The sequence below is a fragment of the Hemibagrus wyckioides genome, linkage group LG27 (assembly GCF_019097595.1).
Source record: "Hemibagrus wyckioides isolate EC202008001 linkage group LG27, SWU_Hwy_1.0, whole genome shotgun sequence".
NCBI lineage: Eukaryota > Metazoa > Chordata > Actinopteri > Siluriformes > Bagridae > Hemibagrus > Hemibagrus wyckioides.
In genome coordinates, this window is record NC_080736.1 from 14,705,852 (window position 1) to 14,726,369 (window position 20,518).

At 38.7% G+C, this 20,518-nt stretch overlaps 1 protein-coding gene across 2 annotated transcripts; it reads right to left on the reverse strand.

Annotated features, from left to right (window-relative positions):
• Window positions 1-1,514: 1,514 nt before the first annotated feature.
• On the reverse strand, window positions 1,515-20,362 carry vegfd (vascular endothelial growth factor D). Of its 2 annotated transcripts, none has more exons than XM_058381597.1 (7): window positions 19,547-20,362; window positions 11,573-11,792; window positions 10,768-10,958; window positions 8,522-8,649; window positions 8,022-8,128; window positions 2,469-2,616; window positions 1,515-2,287 (listed from the first exon to the last, which is right to left on the reverse strand). In XM_058381597.1, the coding sequence occupies exons 1-7, from the start codon at window positions 19,637-19,639 to the stop codon at window positions 2,272-2,274; spliced, it is 903 nt and encodes a 300-aa protein (XP_058237580.1). In that variant the 5' UTR covers window positions 19,640-20,362; the 3' UTR covers window positions 1,515-2,271. The 2 variants fall into 2 exon arrangements, with proteins under 2 accessions (XP_058237580.1, XP_058237581.1); XM_058381598.1 differs by having other exon boundaries at window positions 1,517-2,287; window positions 2,469-2,613; window positions 19,547-20,354.
• Between the last annotated feature and the right edge of the window lie 156 nt (window positions 20,363-20,518).

Sequence of the window (20,518 nt, forward strand, 5' to 3'; positions counted from 1 at the left end):
TAATCAACACCCTTCAATCTTCTTCTGAGAAAAAATAACTTTTAGGGTTGTGTAGCATTTTGGCCAAATGGAATAACTCCCACACTGTATATTCTATTCTTTCATCAAGATATATAAATGTGACATGGATGAATATAGCTAGAGTTACAAAAAAAGAGGGGAAGAGGGGGTGGTAAGGTCTGGAAATAAAAAATCTGTCTTCTTTGTCTTCCTTTTCCTTGAGAGACAATCAATCAAGTGTCAGGTGGTGTGAGGTTAGTGATGGACTAAAACAGCACTTCCTTTATCCGAACATGTGTCGACCTGCATATACTGTCATTTTCAGACTCTTTTCTTTTTCCATGGCTGTCAGAACAACTACAAAGTTAGCTTGAGAGGAACCAGACTCAAAACTGAATCCATCCTCATCTGGGTGACACCGGAGAGTGTGATTTATAAATAATGTCTACAACTGTATATAGTCAAGTGGATTTGTGTAACTCTGTCTGGACAGAAAAAGATTTACATGAGTATTTATTTTATTTGTCTGTTTTGGAGTGCAGTTGCGGTACATCACTTCCTGCCTCAAAACTCTGCTTGAGGTTTATGTTCATTCCCACATCAAGTGATTCAGTGAGGCTTGAGTTTTCTTTCCAGAACTTGACTGTCCCTCAGCGTTGGAATGAACTCCTTCTATTCGGACAGCAGAGTCCGTCACTGTCTTTAAAAAACAACTAACTTCCCACCTCTTCCGTGAGCACTTAACGAACCCCTAACGTATCCCCATTCCAAAAAACAAAAACACTGTGCATACATTTCTACTATGTGTACTTTGCTCCTCTAACATTCAGTTAAAAATCTTATGGTAGCATAAAGAATATTTGATCCAAACCTCATAGAGCTTGAAGTGATTAATGCTGCATATATGAAGCACAGAGATTATGTATCCAATATAGTCTGAGCAAATCTTACACTTTTTAAATTCTAAGACTCTAACACTCCAAGATTCTAACACTCTCATGTTGGCTTTTCCAGGAACAATGCTCAGCGATATACTGCATTTGGTCTAAGGCAGGAAACAAAGCATTCTACCTGAGAGGTAACCCTGAGGATTCAGGACGGTTCAAAGTGCTATAGTGTGTTACACCTTCCATTCATGAGACGGAAACGGCACACTTTTGATCAGACAATACTGAGAGTTAAACTGCACTCTGATCAGACAATACTGGAGACCATAATGCTGTCATTGCCATGGCAGTAAGATGAGCTGGCAGGCTTAAAAAAAAAAGCCAACTATAATATAAGGAATGGAGGCACGGCAAGAGGTCCTGACAGTATGAACGAGTTCACACTTGTCTTCTTTAGTACTGATTCAAGGAAGGCTGAACTGACCTACAGACCTGCTCTATGAAGCCTGGACTTATATTACTTAGATTCTCTGGGTAAGTAAACACCAGTATCACTTTTCTCTGGCTTTATTAATTGAAATAAAAGTTTGTGTTGTGATAAACCTTAGATGTAAACTGTGTGGGTAGATATGGTAAGCAGATATGTACAAGAAGATCTTTATTATTCAGAAAATCCGCCAAGAAACATCATCAGTAAACATAAAACCTCTACACATCTGTCACCGACAAATGCCGGTCCGTAACTCCCGAATCCTTCAGTCATAAATACATCAACACATCAAACAGATCAATAAAAATATTTTCATTTCATTGGGCTAGGGCTGTACATTGTCAGTTGTATTCTATGGTTTTTATGTCCCATCATTATTATCATCATGAGAGAAAAATGAATAGAGTATTCCTTTAAGGCGTAAGTCTTTGATTACACTGATTTTCTGAATCGCATTCAATACATAAATTCATAAAATATACGAAATAAGCATCACGTTTTGTGCCGCTGGATATGAAAATGCTGACTGGTTACAGTATTAAAAGGGTCAATAGTTTGAATCCAGTTGACTGTACACAATTATTAATTAAATGTCATATTCCACAATAAGTCCAGAGTATGCTTCTCATGCATGGAATGAACTCATTAAAAAAACAAACATTTTTCTATTTTACTGTATTCATTGTACAGGAAACCAGTATATTATTTACATATTGTAACTGGAAATGCTCTGATTTAACACAGTCGTGTGAAAAGTAGGGCTAAATGTTCAACTCGTGTGTGTATAAAGCTGTGTTATAAATAAGGACGTAAATAAATTAGGATGCATCTTTGACCACAGCTCCAGCAGAAGCGGGTTGTCCGAGGTTTCGTGCCTGCGTTGTGTGAATGCTTTCACTTTCTCTTGCAGCTGTAAAGGGAAAAATCGATTAAATACCACATTCATTTGCTTAAAGAAATCAATAATTTGTACAGTTAAGAAACCTAAATGACGTTCTTTGTATGTAGTTTGTTACAGCAATTATTCGCCTTTTATTTATAAGCTTTCAAAGCTGACAAAAACAGACATGGAGAAATGACTGCTTCAGTACCTGCATGACGTATGGTTGAATTGCCTCCTTCTAGTTGAGCAGGGGCATGATGGGTATTTCCGGGTGGATGTCACCTCTTTGGGAATACATTCACATTTTTCAACGTCAATCTCACAGTCCTCTGCCTTGGTTTTGGAAGGAAATTCTGCTGAAAGAGATGCAGAACAGAGTGTTAGATCTTCCATTAGGTCCCTTCCACCTCGTTCACCTCCTAGTGATATTAAAAAGGGAAAAGAAATACTTTTTTAAAAAGCTTTCATGCCTTCTAGCTTTATGCAGAGCTCGTTGTATTCTATTAAAAACACATTTAGGGAAAAGAAATGCCTTATTTATTTATCTAAAATTCCTGTTTGACAGGAATTCATTGGGATCCATGAACTAGCCTGCTGGCCTGGCTGTGATGCGCCAGGTTATTAGCGTTCTTGAAGGTTTTACAATGAATTAATCAAATAAGGTCTCAAACAACTAAGCACAGACAGAAGCAATAGTAAACCAAAGACAAGAATCTTAACAGATGTCCATTATACTGCACATTACTTCTACAGTAAATACTGTCACTTATTTAAATTACTATTTTTAATTATTTAATTATTATTTATATCAATGTTATTTGCACATCTGGTCAGAAGTTAATTATGTTTCCCTGCACATTGACAATAAAGTTTGCAAGATGGCTAGATCTGAATAAAGATGTTTGGTCCAGATGTGAAAAATCATGACGAGTAAATAAAAGTTCAACAAGTGCAAAGTCATCATACAACACATTCACTGACTCTTATGTTTGGAGTCACACATAATACATATTGTTCAAAAGTTCCTGGCTTTTTACACAATTCAACTCGACTATATACAGTGGTAGAAAGGACGTTATTTCCCTCTCAAGGTTGCTTCCTCATGTCATCTCAGAAAATTTTTCCTCGCACTGTACGGCCTGCACCTTCAACTTGTGTATCCTTCTAAAACTGCTGTAATCACAGGGAACTCATTTTTTCCCTAAATTTACAACTCAAGTTCCTTTTTTAGAGTTCTCCTTATAACCATATGGCAATTTTCTGAAGCATGTACAGCCACTATGCATGGTAATGAGGCGATCAGGGGTTTTAGAATGAGGCAAAACGATTGTAAATTGCTTCCTCAAGAGGCAGAAAGTATTATTTGCTCTTTGTTACTCTTCAAGACTTCAGCTTTTCCCCAAAAACTGAGATGTGAGTGAGAAACTGGATCAGTAATTCAGAAACTAGTTTCGTGCATGATTTATGATTGAAGTGGTTGGGATGGAGCTGAAGACAGTTATGAGCTAGGTGTGAGGATCAGGAGAAGCTAAGATTTGAGAAAGATGTTTTGTTGTCTTGCTCTGAGGTTAGTATGGTTTATGTAGGACTACAAAGTGGGTTAAAAGAAAGTGCAATTCCTTAGTGTAGCTGCAACTACACTAAATTGCCAAAAGTTTTGGGACACCACTCCAAATCATTGAATTCAGGTGTTGTAGGTATTGTTTTTCAGGGGTTTGGCTTGGCCCCTTAGTTCCAGTGAAAGGAACTCTTAATGCTTCAGCCTACCAAGACATTTTGCACAATTTCACACTCCCAACACAGTTTGTTGATGGCCTCTTCCTGTTCCAACATGACTGCGCACCAGTGCACAAAGCAAGGTCCATAAAGACAAGAATTAGCATGTTTGGTGTGAAGGAACTTGACTGGCCTGCACAGAGTCCTGACCTCAACTTGATTGTACATCTTTGGGATGAATTAGAGCAGAGACTGTGAGCCAGGCCAAAACTGGGATGTCGGCCTTCAAATGTACATGAATTTAATACGGAGTTGACTTGTCCATTACAGCTATAACAGCTTCAACTCTTTTGGGAAGCCTTTCCACAAGGTAAAGGAATGTGTTTATGAGAATTTTTGACCATTCCTGCATTTGTGAGGTCAGGCACAGATTTTGGATGAGAAGGCCTGACTCGCAGTCTCCGCTCTAATTCATCCCAAAGATGTTCTATCAGGTTGAGGTTAGGACTCTTGGCAGGCCAGTCAAGTTCCTCCACACCAAACTCACACATCCATGACCTTGCTTTGTGCACTGGTGTGCAGTCATGTTGGAAAAGGAAGGGGCCATCCCCAAACTGTTCCCACAAAGTTGGGAGTATGAAATTGTCCAAAATGTCTTGGTATGCTGAAGCATTAAGAGTTCCTTTCTCTGGAGCTAAGGGGCTAAGCCCAAACCCTGAAAAACAACACCTGAATTCAGTGATTTGGAGTGGTGTCCCAAAACTTTTGGCAATATAGTGTAGTTTTAGTCCAGCTTCTGCCATGGGTTATCTCCGGAACTCTGACTGACTGACTGGTAGGCTGACTGGTATCTCTAAATTGTCTGTAGCATGTGAAAAGGTGTGTGAGTGAGTGAGTGTGTTTGTGCCCTGTGATAGACTGGTATCCTGCCCAGGGTGTACCCTGCCTTGTGCACCAAGTCTTCTGGCATAGACTTCAGATTCCCTGCAACCTAGAAGGTTAAGCGGTGATAGAAATGGAATGAATGGATAGAAAGCTGCAACTTCTGTTTACACAACATGTGAGGTGTCAGGACTGTACAAAGCACATGATATTAGGCACAGACTGTACAACTTCTGATTGGATGTCTAATGCTAAATATCTATCCGTGACATTCTAACACAGAATCGTATCACACTGGAGACATTTGGCAAACTACAAAAGCACAGCTAACCCTGCTTCTAAATTACAAGTGTGAAACGTTCCTCTACCCAGGATTAAAAGCAGGGTTTAAGGAGTAAAGGAGGCTTAATTCAGATTCTTAATTCTGTCATTAATAATCTCAATCCTTGTTAAACATGCTTTATTCCAGCTTTAGATATATACAGATTTCAGGTGTTTTGAGGTCATTATAGTGCCATGGCTCTAGACTCTGCTTTTATTTATTTAGAAAAAAGCCAATGGGATTATGTTTATGTTACACAAAACAAAAAAACAAAGCTCACACACACACTAACATTTTGTTGAACTGCCTTTTTTATTTGATTATGGCACACATTTGCTGTGGCATCAATTTGATAAGCTTATTCAATATTACAACATTTATTTCCATCCAGAGTTGCATTAACTTCTTGTATGGATGAACTTTGACCATTTAAGCCCGATGAATCCTGGCACTGTCATCTTGGAATATGCCCGTGCACTCAGGGAACAAAAAAATCCATTGATTAAAATATCTGGTCATTTAGTATATTCAGGTAGTCGGCTGATTTTGGGCACATAATGCTGCTGAACCTACATCTGACTAACTGCAGCAACCCCAGATCATCACATAGGCTTACTGTAGGCACTAGGAATGATGGATTGTTTTCTTTGCTTGATGCAGGCCGATAATGTGACCCTTCTGAAGCATAGTAAAAACTTTTGCATGACAATTGTATATCCCTTCTGCCATGGTTGTTTAAGAAATGAGAAGCTACTCACTGCATCAGTTAGGGTTAAATAACTTGAAACATATTAATCACTGTAGTAATTATCCAATGGAAGACTCTTACTTATTTCCTTAGTTCATTCAGTTAACAGTCTTTTTTTGGCCAGGCAGTGGATGTCGTTCCAAATACACTGAGCAAAATCATGATACAGTGACAAAATGTGTAGAGGGTATAAGTGTAACATGTACAGCATATAATGTGTTATAAACAGAACAGAACAGGATAATATTTTACAATCAATATGTTGATCGATGTACTGTTCTGTTTTTAAAGGAAAGCATTTAAACACAGGAGGTGAGGATATAATTTCTAGAAATGTACTGGTTGTGTCGTTTCTATATTTCTTTTTTTGCTAGCCTTTTCTGGGAGAGACAGAGGGAAGTGGTACGGAGCGGTACCGGGCATAATCCCACTTCTGATGAGAATATAATTCTGTGGATTTGGCTTTATTAGGTACCTCAGCAAGGTTATCTTCAGATCATTTTTTCAATTATCAGGGCTGTGGCTAGTTAGTATGACATATCTATTGCTTAAGTTCCCTAATGCTTCTCAGAATAGTGGAGTCATGTGGGTTCCACTGAGCAAGACCTACATTCTCAGAGGATTGAGTTATTAGAAAAGAGATTGACTTGTGGCGTAGTACACTGTGTACATGTTCAGTGAATTGGTGTTTTCTGATGGGTGGTGTTTGAGGAATGTTTATTTGCTTTGCCACTTTCTTAACCAGGAGATCAATGGCCAGAAACTGATGAAGCATCAGCTGCAATCAATGGAGTTAATAAGAGCTGGAAAACAGAAGGGCAACGACAAAAAGATGATCACTGGATGTTCATTTTTCCACAAGAGGGAAAATACCTTTGTCTTATACGTCTGCTCTTAGTAGTGAAATTTGTCCATATTATCTATAATTAAGGAATTTATCAAAACTCAAAAACATTCTCCTTGCTCAAATAGACTGTTTGGAAAATGTACTTTTTGAAAATGTGATTTTCAATAGACCTGAATCAACTGTGAATCAGAGAGATGGTCATTTTTGTTCACCATAGGAGCAGGTTCATTCCACCTGAGCGCCATTCTGGCATTTTTGACGATTGGCTTGTTTTACGATTTGACAGGATCCTGTATTTGGCTGTTTTGTCACTGTTTTGTTACTGTTGGACGCATGAGCTGAAATTACTCAGCAGCAGGCTTATTCATGATAAACAAGATCCAACTAAGCGTTTTAATTTAGCAGTTAATTAAAGCATAATTGTAGGAAGATCACTGCACAAATATTTGATCAGTGTTCTTTCTGGGGCATCTCCTTTTCAAAGGAGATTCAAAAAGAACTTCATTAAATTTTACATTGTCAAAAAAATGTTCTTTTGGGAAAATAAAGGCAAATGTACCCATCTGTATTAAACTGCAGATATGAAGAGTAATTAAATTTGCACAAGCATTATGACTTTCAACATTAAATCCAGTAGCTGCATTAAACTAACCCCATCTAGCGTTAGTTATCTAGAATGATCATGACGAGTAAATATGGTGTATTTTTTGGGGGGGATTTGTTTAGAGTATTAAGTGTATGATGCCAAGAAACAAAACAGTAATAGGAATAATGTAGAGGCATGATCAAAATAAATCACTCACAGACGGTTGCTGAATACAGTAATCAATATGACGGCTCAGGTGAGAGACAAAAAGAGGGATAAGTGCAGAAGAGAATAAAATGATGCATTATTATCATCACACTATTTTAGCCAGATGGTTCCATTTAGCCTTCAATAACGCTTGATTTATTATTTAATCATATTATAGCAATCATTCATTCATTTATCGTCAGTCACCGAGTTATCCTGATCCGTGCTGCTGAGTTATCCTATCACAGGGCACCATACGCACATATTCACACCCAGTCTGCCTACGTGCATGCTTTTGGATGATGTGAGGAAACCAAAAAACCCAGAGGAAAACCCACAGAGAACATAACTCTGGACAAACAGTAACCGAGTAACAGAGTTACTATTGAATTTCCTGCTGAATATAATTGATGCCAAGTCTAACTAAAATGCAAATGAAAGTGTTTTTCTGACCTTGTTTGCTGGAGGGATACGGTACACACCGATCCTCCATACAGTCCCATATGAGCCCTCGGTCACACAGTCGTCTGGAGTCTTCTGACTGGCGGATGGGAAAACACCTGTAGGAGGATTTGTGCACACACACACACACACACACAGAAAGAGAGATGAGTTCAGTGAGTGATGAAGCTTGGCACACAACACGTGACAGTGTGCTGACGATAAGGGGCTGGGTTGTGGATGTTCACAGCCTTAATTGGTCTAGGAGACGTTTAGAAGATCTCTTCCAGAAACAGACTGCCTTAATGAGATTACTCTCTCCATTTACTATTACTTTGGCATGTGCATCTGTCAGATTAAGAAATGATTGTAAGGCCAATTGTCAGAGCATGGACCTACGTAACATTTCTAGCATCTCTTGTTGGACATTTATAATAAAAATCAAACTTGAACTATGACACCACTGATGTAATGTGACAGTGTTAATTTGAGATAATGAAGCCAGCACTGACCCGTTCTTCCTGTGGGGCAGAGCATGTCTGCGAATCATCTGCGGTTCCTGGCATTTACACTCCGTGTGGTTAGCTACTCGGATCAGCATCGGCTCAGGCCCATATTTAAACGGAACCACACTCAAAAGCTGAAAGGAACAGATCCAGCAACAATTTCACAATCGTACATAATTATACAATTATCCTGTTAATCACCAATGGCAACACTACTGCTGTAAAATGCCAAGCTGGTCATAACACAAGACAGTTTTTTCAGTTTAAAAAAATTTATCCATCTACTGACATGTGTTAGAAAGGAAATCAAAGAACCACGGGGGAACCCATGTGGAGCCAAAAATAATATAAAAAACTTCACACAGTCAGGAACCCGAGCTCAGAATGACAGCAGGGACCCAGGTGGCAAAGCTGAGCCATCATGTCTGTCATCTTCTTTACAGTTTTTGGTCAATAAGAACTCGCTATTTATGATTTACAGTAATGTGCAAAAGTCTGGGTACAAAATGACTTCTGCATCATTGAGGAAACATGTTTGATTTCCAAACATTACTTTTGCAATGAAAAATCCAATGTTACAGAAAAACGTTTGTATGACAATAAAGAAACCAATATATTACATAATACACTTTACGTGCAAAAACAGAAACAGGTGTGATTCCTTATAAATTTCCCATCTCCTCATAAAACTGCAAAAAGTGTACCTGAGACTACTAATTCATTCTTAAAAAGCACCAAAGTGACATTTTTTGTATTACTGTTTACTGCATTTTACAGTATTTTGATGTAGGTAGTGTTTAATTTCATTATTTTTGAAGACATATTAGTGAAGAATTATGTATACTTTAAAATTGTAAAATTTGTTTTGTACAAAATGTTATATTAGACTTTTGTTAATGGAAAAAAAAACTGTTCTTGGAGTTTTTAGAGTCCACGATTCAATTCAGACTTAAATCTTTATATAATATACATATAAATGTCTACACTCTCCTGTTAAAATTGCAGGTTTTTGTGACATAAAAACAATTACCCTTAAGATAAATCATGTCAGATCTTTTCCCACATTTAATGTGATCCAGCAAGCAACAAAATTCAAGTGAATAAAAAGGGATAAATTAATAACCTGTTTGCGTTAGTGTGTGGAGCCTTTTATGTTTAGAATAAACCAATCCGATTCAGTCTGCTGTTCAAAAGTAATGATCTTACTTTTGTCATCAATGAAATGATTCTGATTAACACCATTGGTTTCATCCAGATGCTGAAGTTGAAAAAAGACATGGACAGGATCTCATAGACGAAAGCCATCAATGAGGGAGGAGCACAAAATAATAGATGTAACATGGAACATTGTGAAGGCCATCACCAACAAATGGGAAAACTGGACATCCAGAGAGACATCACAAAGAACAGAATGGCCATCCAAAACTGAAAAAAAAAAACAAGATGGATACTTATCAAGAAGCTGCCAAGAGACCCACAGCAATATTAAAGGGTCTGCAGAAAGATCTGGGCAGTCTTTATTCTTCATGTCTGAGGAGGCTTGACTTTCTCGTGGGAAAAAGAAAAACATCATTTGTCCATGTAAATCACCCCAAACCATGTGGCAAAATGTAAAGCCACAGTGAAGGGGAATGTGGTAGCTTAGTGTTTAAGGCATTGGACTTTTGATCAGATGGTTATGAGCTTAAATTCCAGGTTCATCAAGCTGCCACTGCTTGATGAAAAATGTAAGTCACTCTGGATAAGGGGATCTGCTAAATGCCAGAAATGCAAATGAAGCATGCTGGTGGCAGCATTATGTTATGAGGCTGCTGCTCTTAAGCCACAACAATTTTAAGGCCTCTATTCGATGAAGAAAATGTTCACCTTCTACTATGAATATGACCCAAAGCACAAATCCAGATCACCAGAGGAATGACTTCAGACAAAGAAGATTTTGAAAAGGCTCAGTTCTATCTAGTGATTCTATGGAGAACCTGTGGAATGACTTGAAGATTCCTTCACAATCCAACAGACCATTTTTGTGTAGTTAAGAGCTGAGGTGTGATGTTTTTTTTTTTGTTTTGTTTTTTTACTGAAACATGTATATGTTTTCCATTTTATTTTCTTATGGTTGCTTTATCATATTAAAGGTGAAAAAAACTGATTTTTTTGCTTTCTTTTTTTTTTACATAAAAAAACCCTGCAATTTCACATTTTGGGTAAAAATCACAAAACTTTAGAAGCCTTAAGAGAGAAATAGAGATCAGTACTATTTTATCAACATAGGTGGTGCTAGTGTTGCGGCATGTGACTCCTTCTTTGTTGCAGCAGCCACTACATCTGAACACGGAGACGCATGGCGGCTTGAAGAACATGTCATTGCTAGTGCCGAGCTCCTGAGCCACATCCACACACGTCTCCCGGGGCATGCACTGCGTTTTCTGCCACTCTTCATCAATGGCTAGAACAAAGCACATCATACGTTATTAATAATGATATAGATTCTTTAAATAAAGCTAGGACAGAGAGGCTGTTCATATGCAGTAGTTTCCAGGGTTAAATAGTAAACTTATAGCATATTTCGTTGAAGTGAATAGTTCCCAGTGTAAAGGTACAATACATTCTATTTATTATAATAAAATACATTGATTTTTTATTTTTTTCTTGTTGAATGTTGGTTTCCTTTTTTGCTGTCCTGTGCTCTGGAAGCGTTTAGAAATTGTTGACTGATGTTATTTTTAATTTCACTTTTGTCTTGTTGACTTCGCAACGCCATTTCTTTTCTTTCATGCGGCTCATTATGATGCTTCATCTATTTCTTAAGAGCACAGACTTAAATAAGTCTATAAACTACTTTATTATATGATTCAATTAATTGAATTTTATTTCTTTTTTTCCCTTTCCAATTCATAAATCATCTCAATGTGTTTTTATTTCCTTTAATATGTAAGTGGGTGTACCACATTATTAGTAATTAGAGAGAAATGTTAATTTGTTTAATCTGTGTTTAGGTGTGGCCTCAATTATCTGTGTGCATGTCTGTGTGTGTTTATTTCTGTATTTCTGTACTGCTACCTTTGAGTACCTCCAGGCTGTAAGAGTTGGCAGCAAAGCGTGTGAATCTGTGTGATCCCACTGAGGCTGAACGGAATTCTGGGAAGGAGGCCGAGTCAACGCGCTTCAGCTTTAGACGACATCTCCACAGCTTCCAGTCTGGGAAGTCAGTCAACATGAGTAGCTCATCCAGGCTTGCTGCTGACCTGATGTCCTTCTCCCACTTCTCCTGGTTTATGTCCTGCATAAAGATGATTATAATAACAGAAGAAGAACTAAGGGAAAATCAAAAAGTCTTTGAAACGTATTACCACCAAATCCGAGAAGCACATGTTCATTCTTACCACAAGAGGTCAGCAGAAGCAAATATAATTTCTGTTATGTTGCTTTATCACTTTTTTGCAGCAATCTTGAGAAAGTTCTTTTGGAATGCACAGATTATTTTTTTGTTTTGTTCAAAAAAAAAAAAATTAAAAAAACAAAACAAAAAACATGGGTGTCTAATATCGTATTTGCAACAATAACCTTTATTTTCTTTCACCAGCATTCAGATCTCCCAGCCTTCCTGGGAGTGGCTCAGGATCCACCACAGTCCTGACCAGGATAAGTGAGTGAGTCAGCATTCAGATGCTAGATGCTAGACAATACTACTATAATAATACTGTTTTCCTGTTTGGGTTTGCAATCATAATCTATGTTTCAGATTGTCACTTCAGTATCTACAGCCTGAGCTCTTCCTGCCTGGGCCTCATTTTTTCTTTTCAAGTTAGTCATTAAAATTTTTAGGGAGTGAATCTATAATGCAGCAAGCGGTGAGATGTTTCTGCATCTGTCATGAGTCAGATTTGTCTCCTTCTCTTTCCTATACAAACCAGCATCTGGAACAAGACACAAACACACAGGATCACAGATCATCCTTTGAGAGCAGCCCACCCTAAACAGCTGGGACACGCAATCCATGCTGGAACATGAATCCATTAGCTCAGTGTGTGGAATACATTTCCATTCCCCTTGGACCTGTTTAGATGTGCATGAAAAAGTAATGGACTAACTCGCTGACCAGCAGTTAAGAAATTAGCCAAACAATTGAGTATGAATAGAAAGTCACAAAATCCCAGATGACATCATCTGCTGACAAATGGAGATAATCAAGAGCCAGAAAACAACAAGCAACAAATTTCCCAGTCAGACAATTCATGATTTATTCATGATCTGAATATCTTCAGATAAACAAATCAACTTATTAATAAAGGTCTAAGGAGCTTTAAGCCTGAATAAAGCACACAGGAGCAAGCCTGTGGCCATTTGAGATTTTGAATAATTGATAAAGGCTGACTTAGAGTTAGAGGATAAAGGTGGAAGAATAGATGGGCTGATTGCAGATCATGGGGTCAGAAACACTGCAGCCATATTGCCACTTTCCAACATGATAAAATGTTACAAAAACTTACTAAAGAAGAAGTACATTGCAAGGTTGGAATTAAAAAGGTCAACAAGAAGACTAAACCTCAGCATAAAGCTACACTTAGCTTCCAGTTAAAGTCTTAAAATGTGAGTGCCCCAGTGGCATGCCAGAAACAAAACCCAGCGCAATGACTGCCAAAGCCAAACTATCAGCTGTGACCAAAATACCAGCGAGACCTGAGTCTGACACCAACAACAAAACCTTACCAAAACAAGCAGACCAAGCCCTCCGTCCATCAGCAGTCAACACCATACCATGCAAATTAAATAGCTTCAAAGCAAATAGCAGTAATGGCCTGGCGTCCAGTGTGTTTACTACATGCTGGGTGGATCTGACTTGGACAAGAACAACAAGCACAGAATCCTGTCATGCATATGTGAGATCGGGAAGTCATGGGTGAAGAGAAGGAAAGAAACTGATAAAGAAAGAATAAAGCATAAACAAAAAGAAAAAAGAAAAGGGAGTTATCCATATAATTACATTTAGGTGGAGACCTGGCATTATCACATGGGAGTGTTTCGAACATTTCTGCTAGTACTCCGGGGCATCTGTATTACACACATGCACATCACTTACAGAGAGCATAGACACTAAGTAAATATGACATTTGGCAGATTATACAGCTAATTTTACAACTTAGTTCAACACACATATCTGCTTAATACATTTGTAAACACTCTAGCAAGCATTAAAACCATCTGGTTGCATAGTAGCGTCCTGGAACTAAGGATCTCATATACAGATCAGCCATAATATTAGGCAGCTGGTTTTACATGACATGCTGTGTGGGTCTCCCTTGTGCTGAATAACTTGTTGCAAGAGGCCACTGCCTTTAAAGAATACTGTTGCCACAATTGGGTGTACTTGATCTGCATCAGTGTTTAGGTTGGTGGTACAAGTAACATTCACATGAATGCCAGGAACCAAGGTTTCCCTTCAATTGCTTGCCTTCTTCCCATAATGCATCATGGTGCAATCTCTAGCCCACATCAGTGATGCACATGCACCTTGGCCTTCTACATGATGTAAAAGAAAATGATCATCAGACCAGGCCACCTACTACCATTGCTCCTTAGTCCAGTTCTAACTCTCACAGGCAGTGGACAAGCACATGACCAGTCTGTGGCTATGCAGCCCTATATGTGACAAGCTTTGATGCACTGTGTTTTCTGATACATTTCTATTTTAGCCAACATTAACTGTTTTAGCAGTTTGTCGGTTCACCGGTCGTATGTCCTTGGACCACTTTTGGGAGGTACAAACAAGATACCAAGATATCTTTTAACAAAATCTACTGTTTTGGACATGCTCTGACCCAGTTGTCTAGCCATCACAAATTGACCCTTCTTAAAATTACCATTTTTCCTGCTGGCAACAGATCAGCTTTGAGAACTGATTGTTCAATTGCTGTCTAATATATCCCACCCCTTGACAGGTGCCACTGTAACAAGATAATCAATAATAATGTTATTCACTTCACCTATAGGTTGTGCTATTATGGCTGATTGCTGTAAAAGCATTTTGATGCATACATTTGAAGGTTGCCATGCAGAAAAGCATGGCATACCTTTTTTTCAAACTGTGTTCACATTATGTCCCTAGTGAACCATACCTTTTACAGGGAAAACCAGTGTGGCAGCACAGTGACTTCACACCCCCCCTGATGTCAACAGCTATTTAGTATTTAGTATGACAATCAACAATTTCTGGAATTCACTGCTGGCTACTGTGGTCTTTTTTCACTTCTTTAGATGAAAAGAACTATGTTTGTTAGAAGCCAAGGGAAGTAGTTAACATCATTATAGGCTTCAGGTAGCAGAAATTCTCCAGAATACTTTTTAAATCCAAAAACAAGATCAGAGTTTTTCTAGGTCATTTACTATAGCAATTTTCACTGTGAAGCTAACTTGCTTTATGGCTGGTTTACCTGAACAAAAATGAACTAGGTTTTTAACCTTTTTATTTTAGAAATTTGAAGGGATATAAGAAGGGATATAATAGAGGATTCAGTACAAAGTGTTATACAGTTTACATTGTACAGACCCAATTAGCTGTATAATTAGCTATTTACTGTTAAACATTTTCAGCACAAAAAAAATATTTATTAGTTTATTAAATATTTATTGCATGCATCTAGATTTTTTTATTTCTTTTACAAGGCAGCTGTTGGAAAATATACTGCCTGGCCAAAAATGTCACCATTTTTAAACTACCATGTTAGAAGACATATCCGATGGTCATGGAAAAGATGTTACTTTGTTTAGATGGATCAAATTACTAGTCTGCATTAAGCAAAAGAAAACAACTAAGGAGAGTGCTGAAACCACTCAAATTGGGTTAAGAACTGTCCAACACATTGTTAAAAATGAGGTCAGCTGACTACCTGAATGACCAGATTTTTCCATTAATGGATATTTTTCTTTTCTGATTGCACAGGCATATTCCAAGATGACAATGCCAGAATTCATCAGGTTTAAATTGTGAAAGAATGGTTCAGGGAGCATGAGACATCATTTTCACACATAAATTGGCCATCACAGAGTTCAGACCTTAACCCTATTGAAAATCTTTGGGATTTGCTGGAGAAGACTTTACACAGTAGTCTCGCACCGATACAAGATCTTGGCCCGAAGACTCAAAGACATCCTGAGAGCCTGTATGAGGCACTTTAAAGACAGTAAATAACATGATTGTGGCATATGCAGTCCTACACAAAACAGGCACAATGAGACAGCAACATTTAGGGAGCTCAACCATGGAGCTCATCTGCCCTCTATATTCTAAACCTAGGAAGTTTCAAGAGCAGCTAAGAGAAGGTGGATGACACGACAAATTGATACTCATACCGCTCTCTCCTGTCCAACTTCTCATCTGATATGTCAGCTACTAACACCTCTTATATACAAGCCACACACATCCTAACTATAGGATCATTCTGAAGTTAGTGATTGTTCAATAATTGAGACTTGAATGTAAACTACTCTTAGAAACTGCAGTCTTTAGGCTATCCTCAGGGATGTCAATGTGGTACCATCCATAGTAATCCCTTGGTCATCTATTTAGGGCCATACTTATAATCAATGGGTGATTTTAAAGTGCTCTAAACAGAGGTTGGGCATCAGAATGGATCAGACAGGTGCAGACTCTTCACTGGTGTCCCACATGCCACAGTGTTGGGTGCTTTTCTGTCCTCCGTCAATTTCCTAATATTTTGGTGAGGTCACATCATCACATGGACTTTGGTACTACTGCTATGCTGATGACACTCAACTCATCCTCTCTGTTCCATCATTCTGTCACTCATGTTTCTACAGGGAACTCAGAATGTCTGGTGCACATCTCATGTATAACAACAATAAGCTGAAATTTAATCTCATACTAAGCTGCTATACATCCCTGGAGATGCACCCCCGGAGATGCATCCCCATGCCAAAATCATGTGATCTCCCTGGGGTAATCATGGACAACCAAGAGTCCTTCTTGCCTTACATCATTTAACAGACAATCTCTTGCAAGTTGCTCCTTTACAACATCAGGAGTATCTGACCATTTCTATAAACAGAGACCATCCAGGTGCTTATTCAGACCCATGTCATTTTTTGACTGGAGTAATGAAACCCCATCTGGAGCAGATCACCCCATCTGACATCTGCAACTAATCTAGAATGCAGCTGCACAACTTGTTTATAAATAAAAGAGTAAAGACCGATTTCTTCACCAAGCACTTAAATTGGTGCTCTTTTTTTAATCATTGTCTTGTTTTTCCATACTGTACTATCCTCCCCATTAGGGTTTTTAGACTGATGGTACTCCATCGCCTGCTGAAGTTGAGACTACAAAGAACTTGTGTCAGTTGCGTTAACTGACATAAGTGAGACATTCTGTCATATCATACCACGAACCAGAAAAAGAATACTAAGAAGGCTAGGGACCTTTCATTTTGATTTTTCACTTTTATGTGTCCCCAGGCCCAAACAAATTTGGGCCATTTAGTTTCGATGAAATGGAAATCAATGAAAATAGATTTTTTTCATTGTCTGTACCGCTTATCCGATCTATACTCAAGTCACGGGGAGCCTGTGCCTATCTCAGGCGTCATTGGGCATCAAGGCAGGATACACCCTGGACAGAGTAGCTTAAAGCTATGACATATAAATACATTTCAGACAATTGTGTGCTCACAACTTTGTGGCAACGATTAAACAAATACTTTTGTTCATATAGTATAGCTGAGACCATCACCTATGTACACATAAGTAGTGTATAAAGGTGAATCATCTCAGCTACACTATATGTAGCTATACTGTATGTAGTCTCAATTTCCATGTTTTGGAGATCAAAATAGTCACACATTTTTGTTTTTCAGAAAGACCATGTTTATCTAACCAGTCTCAGGCAACAATAAAGAGTTAAAAGCTGACATTCAAAAAGTCTGCAATAACTCTTCTCTCTGAAGAAGCCTGCAGTTGTCTCCCTTTGATCCTGCACTGGAAATGCATACTTGTGAATGTGGACTACTTAAAGCCAATGAGCATATCAAGACAAAAATATTATACAAATGGTTAGATTTTTAGCTCAAGGTGTTCTAGTTGTTTTACAACCAGCCTCCTGGGGGTCTAAACTCAACCCCACTTCAGTTCAACAAGTGGCAAAATATAAATGTCAATTATGATGCTGATATACCCAACATTTGCCGGGAAAGAAATCCCACTGCTCTGTGATGGCTCCATAAACTATTCTGCAGACTATGGTGGTGGTGGTGGAGGTGGAGGCGACCCCCAACCCATTTCTTGAGCCTCATCCTCCTTACTGGTGGCTACAGAATTAAACTAAAATAAGAAAAGGCACCCATAGGAGGATTGTCAGGTTTCATCAATATTTCCCACCCACCTATACTTTGAAAATCCCTCTAAGACCTAAAAAATTCCCAAAAATTCAGCAACCGCAGGCACTTTTTTTGTTTTTTTCTTTGAAGCTGCATGTGAAATAAGGTCAATGTGCTGCATATGTATTTCTCATGAAAGACATTATCCACTGTATAAACCCCCTTTCCAACTTCCTAACCTTTTCAATATAACTTATTATAGAAATAGTTCTGTGCATCATGACACACATCATAATCTCAGATTACATTCTTAGATTTAATTCCGATTAATTCAGATTAAAAAGATCTGGATGGCTGCAGAGCACTTTCAAACCCAATTTGGAGTAAAAAAAAAAAAAAAGAACTGTTACTCCACTGAAAATGTACACAGTGAGAATGGGGCAGTGTGATTCCTGCCCCAGTGGGCCTCTATTAGTGATTAGTGCTTCGTGCACATACAGTTTTTGAACACTAGGTGCAGTTTTTTTTTTTTTTTACTACAAATTACACCTTGGTTAGGGTCGACATGCTCAGAGTGGATTAATTTAGTTCATGGAAATTCTAATCTGCTGCAGGTGTGGATGAGGAATGTGAGGGACTGTATGAAGCTAGAGCGAGGAAGATACGTTTGGATTTCATCTGGTGTCGTGGTTCCACGAAATACCACCCCTAACCATAACCTTACCGTGAAACGTCTATATTCTTCCAAATTTGCTGAGAATGTCCCATCCTCTGGAAGGTTCTCTGACAAGGTCATAGGACTATCACTAAAAATCTTGTCTATTGGTTACTTTATATATGAGCACCATTATTATAGTATTAACACTTAGAGTTATTAGAATTATAATCTTGAACAGTCTGTAGCTCTGAGCCAATGCAGACCACATGTGGCTGAAATGAATGAATTCTGTCTATCCTCCATCTGAGTAAAAGGGAATTATCCTGACAGATGTGAAACAATAGAAGGCGTGCGCTGTTCACTATGATTAGGCGATTATAAAACAAAATCCTACAAATGGTCTGGGTCTGAAATGCATTAAATCCACCGCACTGGATGGGAAATAAATGAGCCTCTTTTTTTCTTTTTTTTAATTGAATCAATGTGTATGGCAAATGAATGACATGTCTTCATCATTTGCAAGCCAATGCAATGCTAATTAATCGATTAACAATAGTATTCTCCAGACAAGATTAGCAATAAGCATAAAAACAAACTCTATAGACTTAATGATGGCATGCTGAGCTTGAAGACCTTATCTGGTATCATGCCTTTAGAGTTCATTAAGTTTTAATTTCTGTTATCTGCAAATGTACAGCAGAAGCAGAAATTGTGTTGTATTATATATAGTAACTAGCTAAAATATATTTCCATAATAAGTAATAGTGTTGTGTAAGGTGAAAGTTGATACATTAATATGCATTATTTTTCCTACTGCCATGTTTACGAACACATCAGCTTTTATTTTGAGCTCAAATTGCATACATATCCAAATATACTAACTATAAATCTGTGAACTACTACTAAGGTATTTCTAACAAGATAAAAAGAACCACCAAGTATGAATCGGCCATGTTAAGGGCAAGTATTAGTGTAGCCATGAATGGAGTAAGGTGCTACGGTAATGGTTGGCTTGAGGCAAGAGTAAGAATTATAAACGCTACTCACTCTGATTGAAGCCAGGACATCCGTCGCTAGCAGCAGTAGTCTGACATGTGCAAGCAGCAGCACGTGACGCCAAATGAAAAGCAGAGTCCGCATGTTGTACGTCTCTGGGGTCCAATCTACAGATAGCTTACTACGAAGAGCCAGTCCTCGTACACATACAGAGGGAACGCGGAATGTTCTTTAAGGAGTTTTCCAAGACCACACACACACACTCAAGGTCACTCTGCCTCGGTTTTACATACACACACACACAGTCAGATGGTTCCACTGTTCAGAAGAGGAGAGTTGTCACAGAAAGGGCAGACTGCTCACGAGCCAAATGGAGTTTCCTCTCAAGTCAAAAAACAAGCCACACACATCTGGGAGTGCTTTGAATCTTCCTCCTGTCGGAGGAGAAATCCCTTCCTTTCCTCTTTTGCTTCAGTGATTCAACAAGAATGCAGCCTGGATTTGGCATGGGTGCTCAAAGATGGCACCCCTGGCCATCTTCCGGATGTTGCACAACGAGCAAACTTTTGTGTGTGTGTGCAGGAGGCAGAACGATCCAGTATGGAGCTCAGATCTTCCAGTCTGCAGCCACGTGCACGCTGATGGCAGACAGGCAAGGCTGGCATATCCGTCCTGTCCCGTCCCACTCGAGCTGCTCTTGCTGCGCAAAGCTCCTCATTCGCTCCTCATGCACACACACGCAGCAACATGTGGTTTTAAATGTGAACCAGACCATCGGGCAGGGTGTGCAGACGGAGGGAGGGGAGGATGGGGTGACGGGGTGGAAGAGAGAAGAGTGGCTGGAGCCTGTATCCCATTCTAACACAGCGAAGCTACGCAATAAGAGGCAGGGCAAAGCTGACTCACTTCTTCACATGGTGTTTCTGCGCGTCAGCGTCATTCTACGGCAGTCCTGAAAATGAGTCTGAAACACGAGACGACAGCTAGAGGTGCTTTCAGTAATCTTTAATGATTTGTAAATGG

Bases quoted from the DNA above. Each gene is read 5' to 3' on its own strand.
- vegfd (XM_058381597.1), bottom strand. From the start codon at position 19,639: ATGCGGACTCTGCTTTTCATTTGGCGTCACGTGCTGCTGCTTGCACAT. The intron at 11,793-19,546 runs GTGAGTAGCGTT...ATCTTTATGCAG, and splicing joins ATGTCCTGGCTTCAATCAGA to GACATAAACCAGGAGAAGTG. The intron at 8,129-8,521 runs GTCAGTGCTGGC...ATCCTCCTACAG, and splicing joins CTGCCCCACAGGAAGAACGG to GTGTTTTCCCATCCGCCAGT.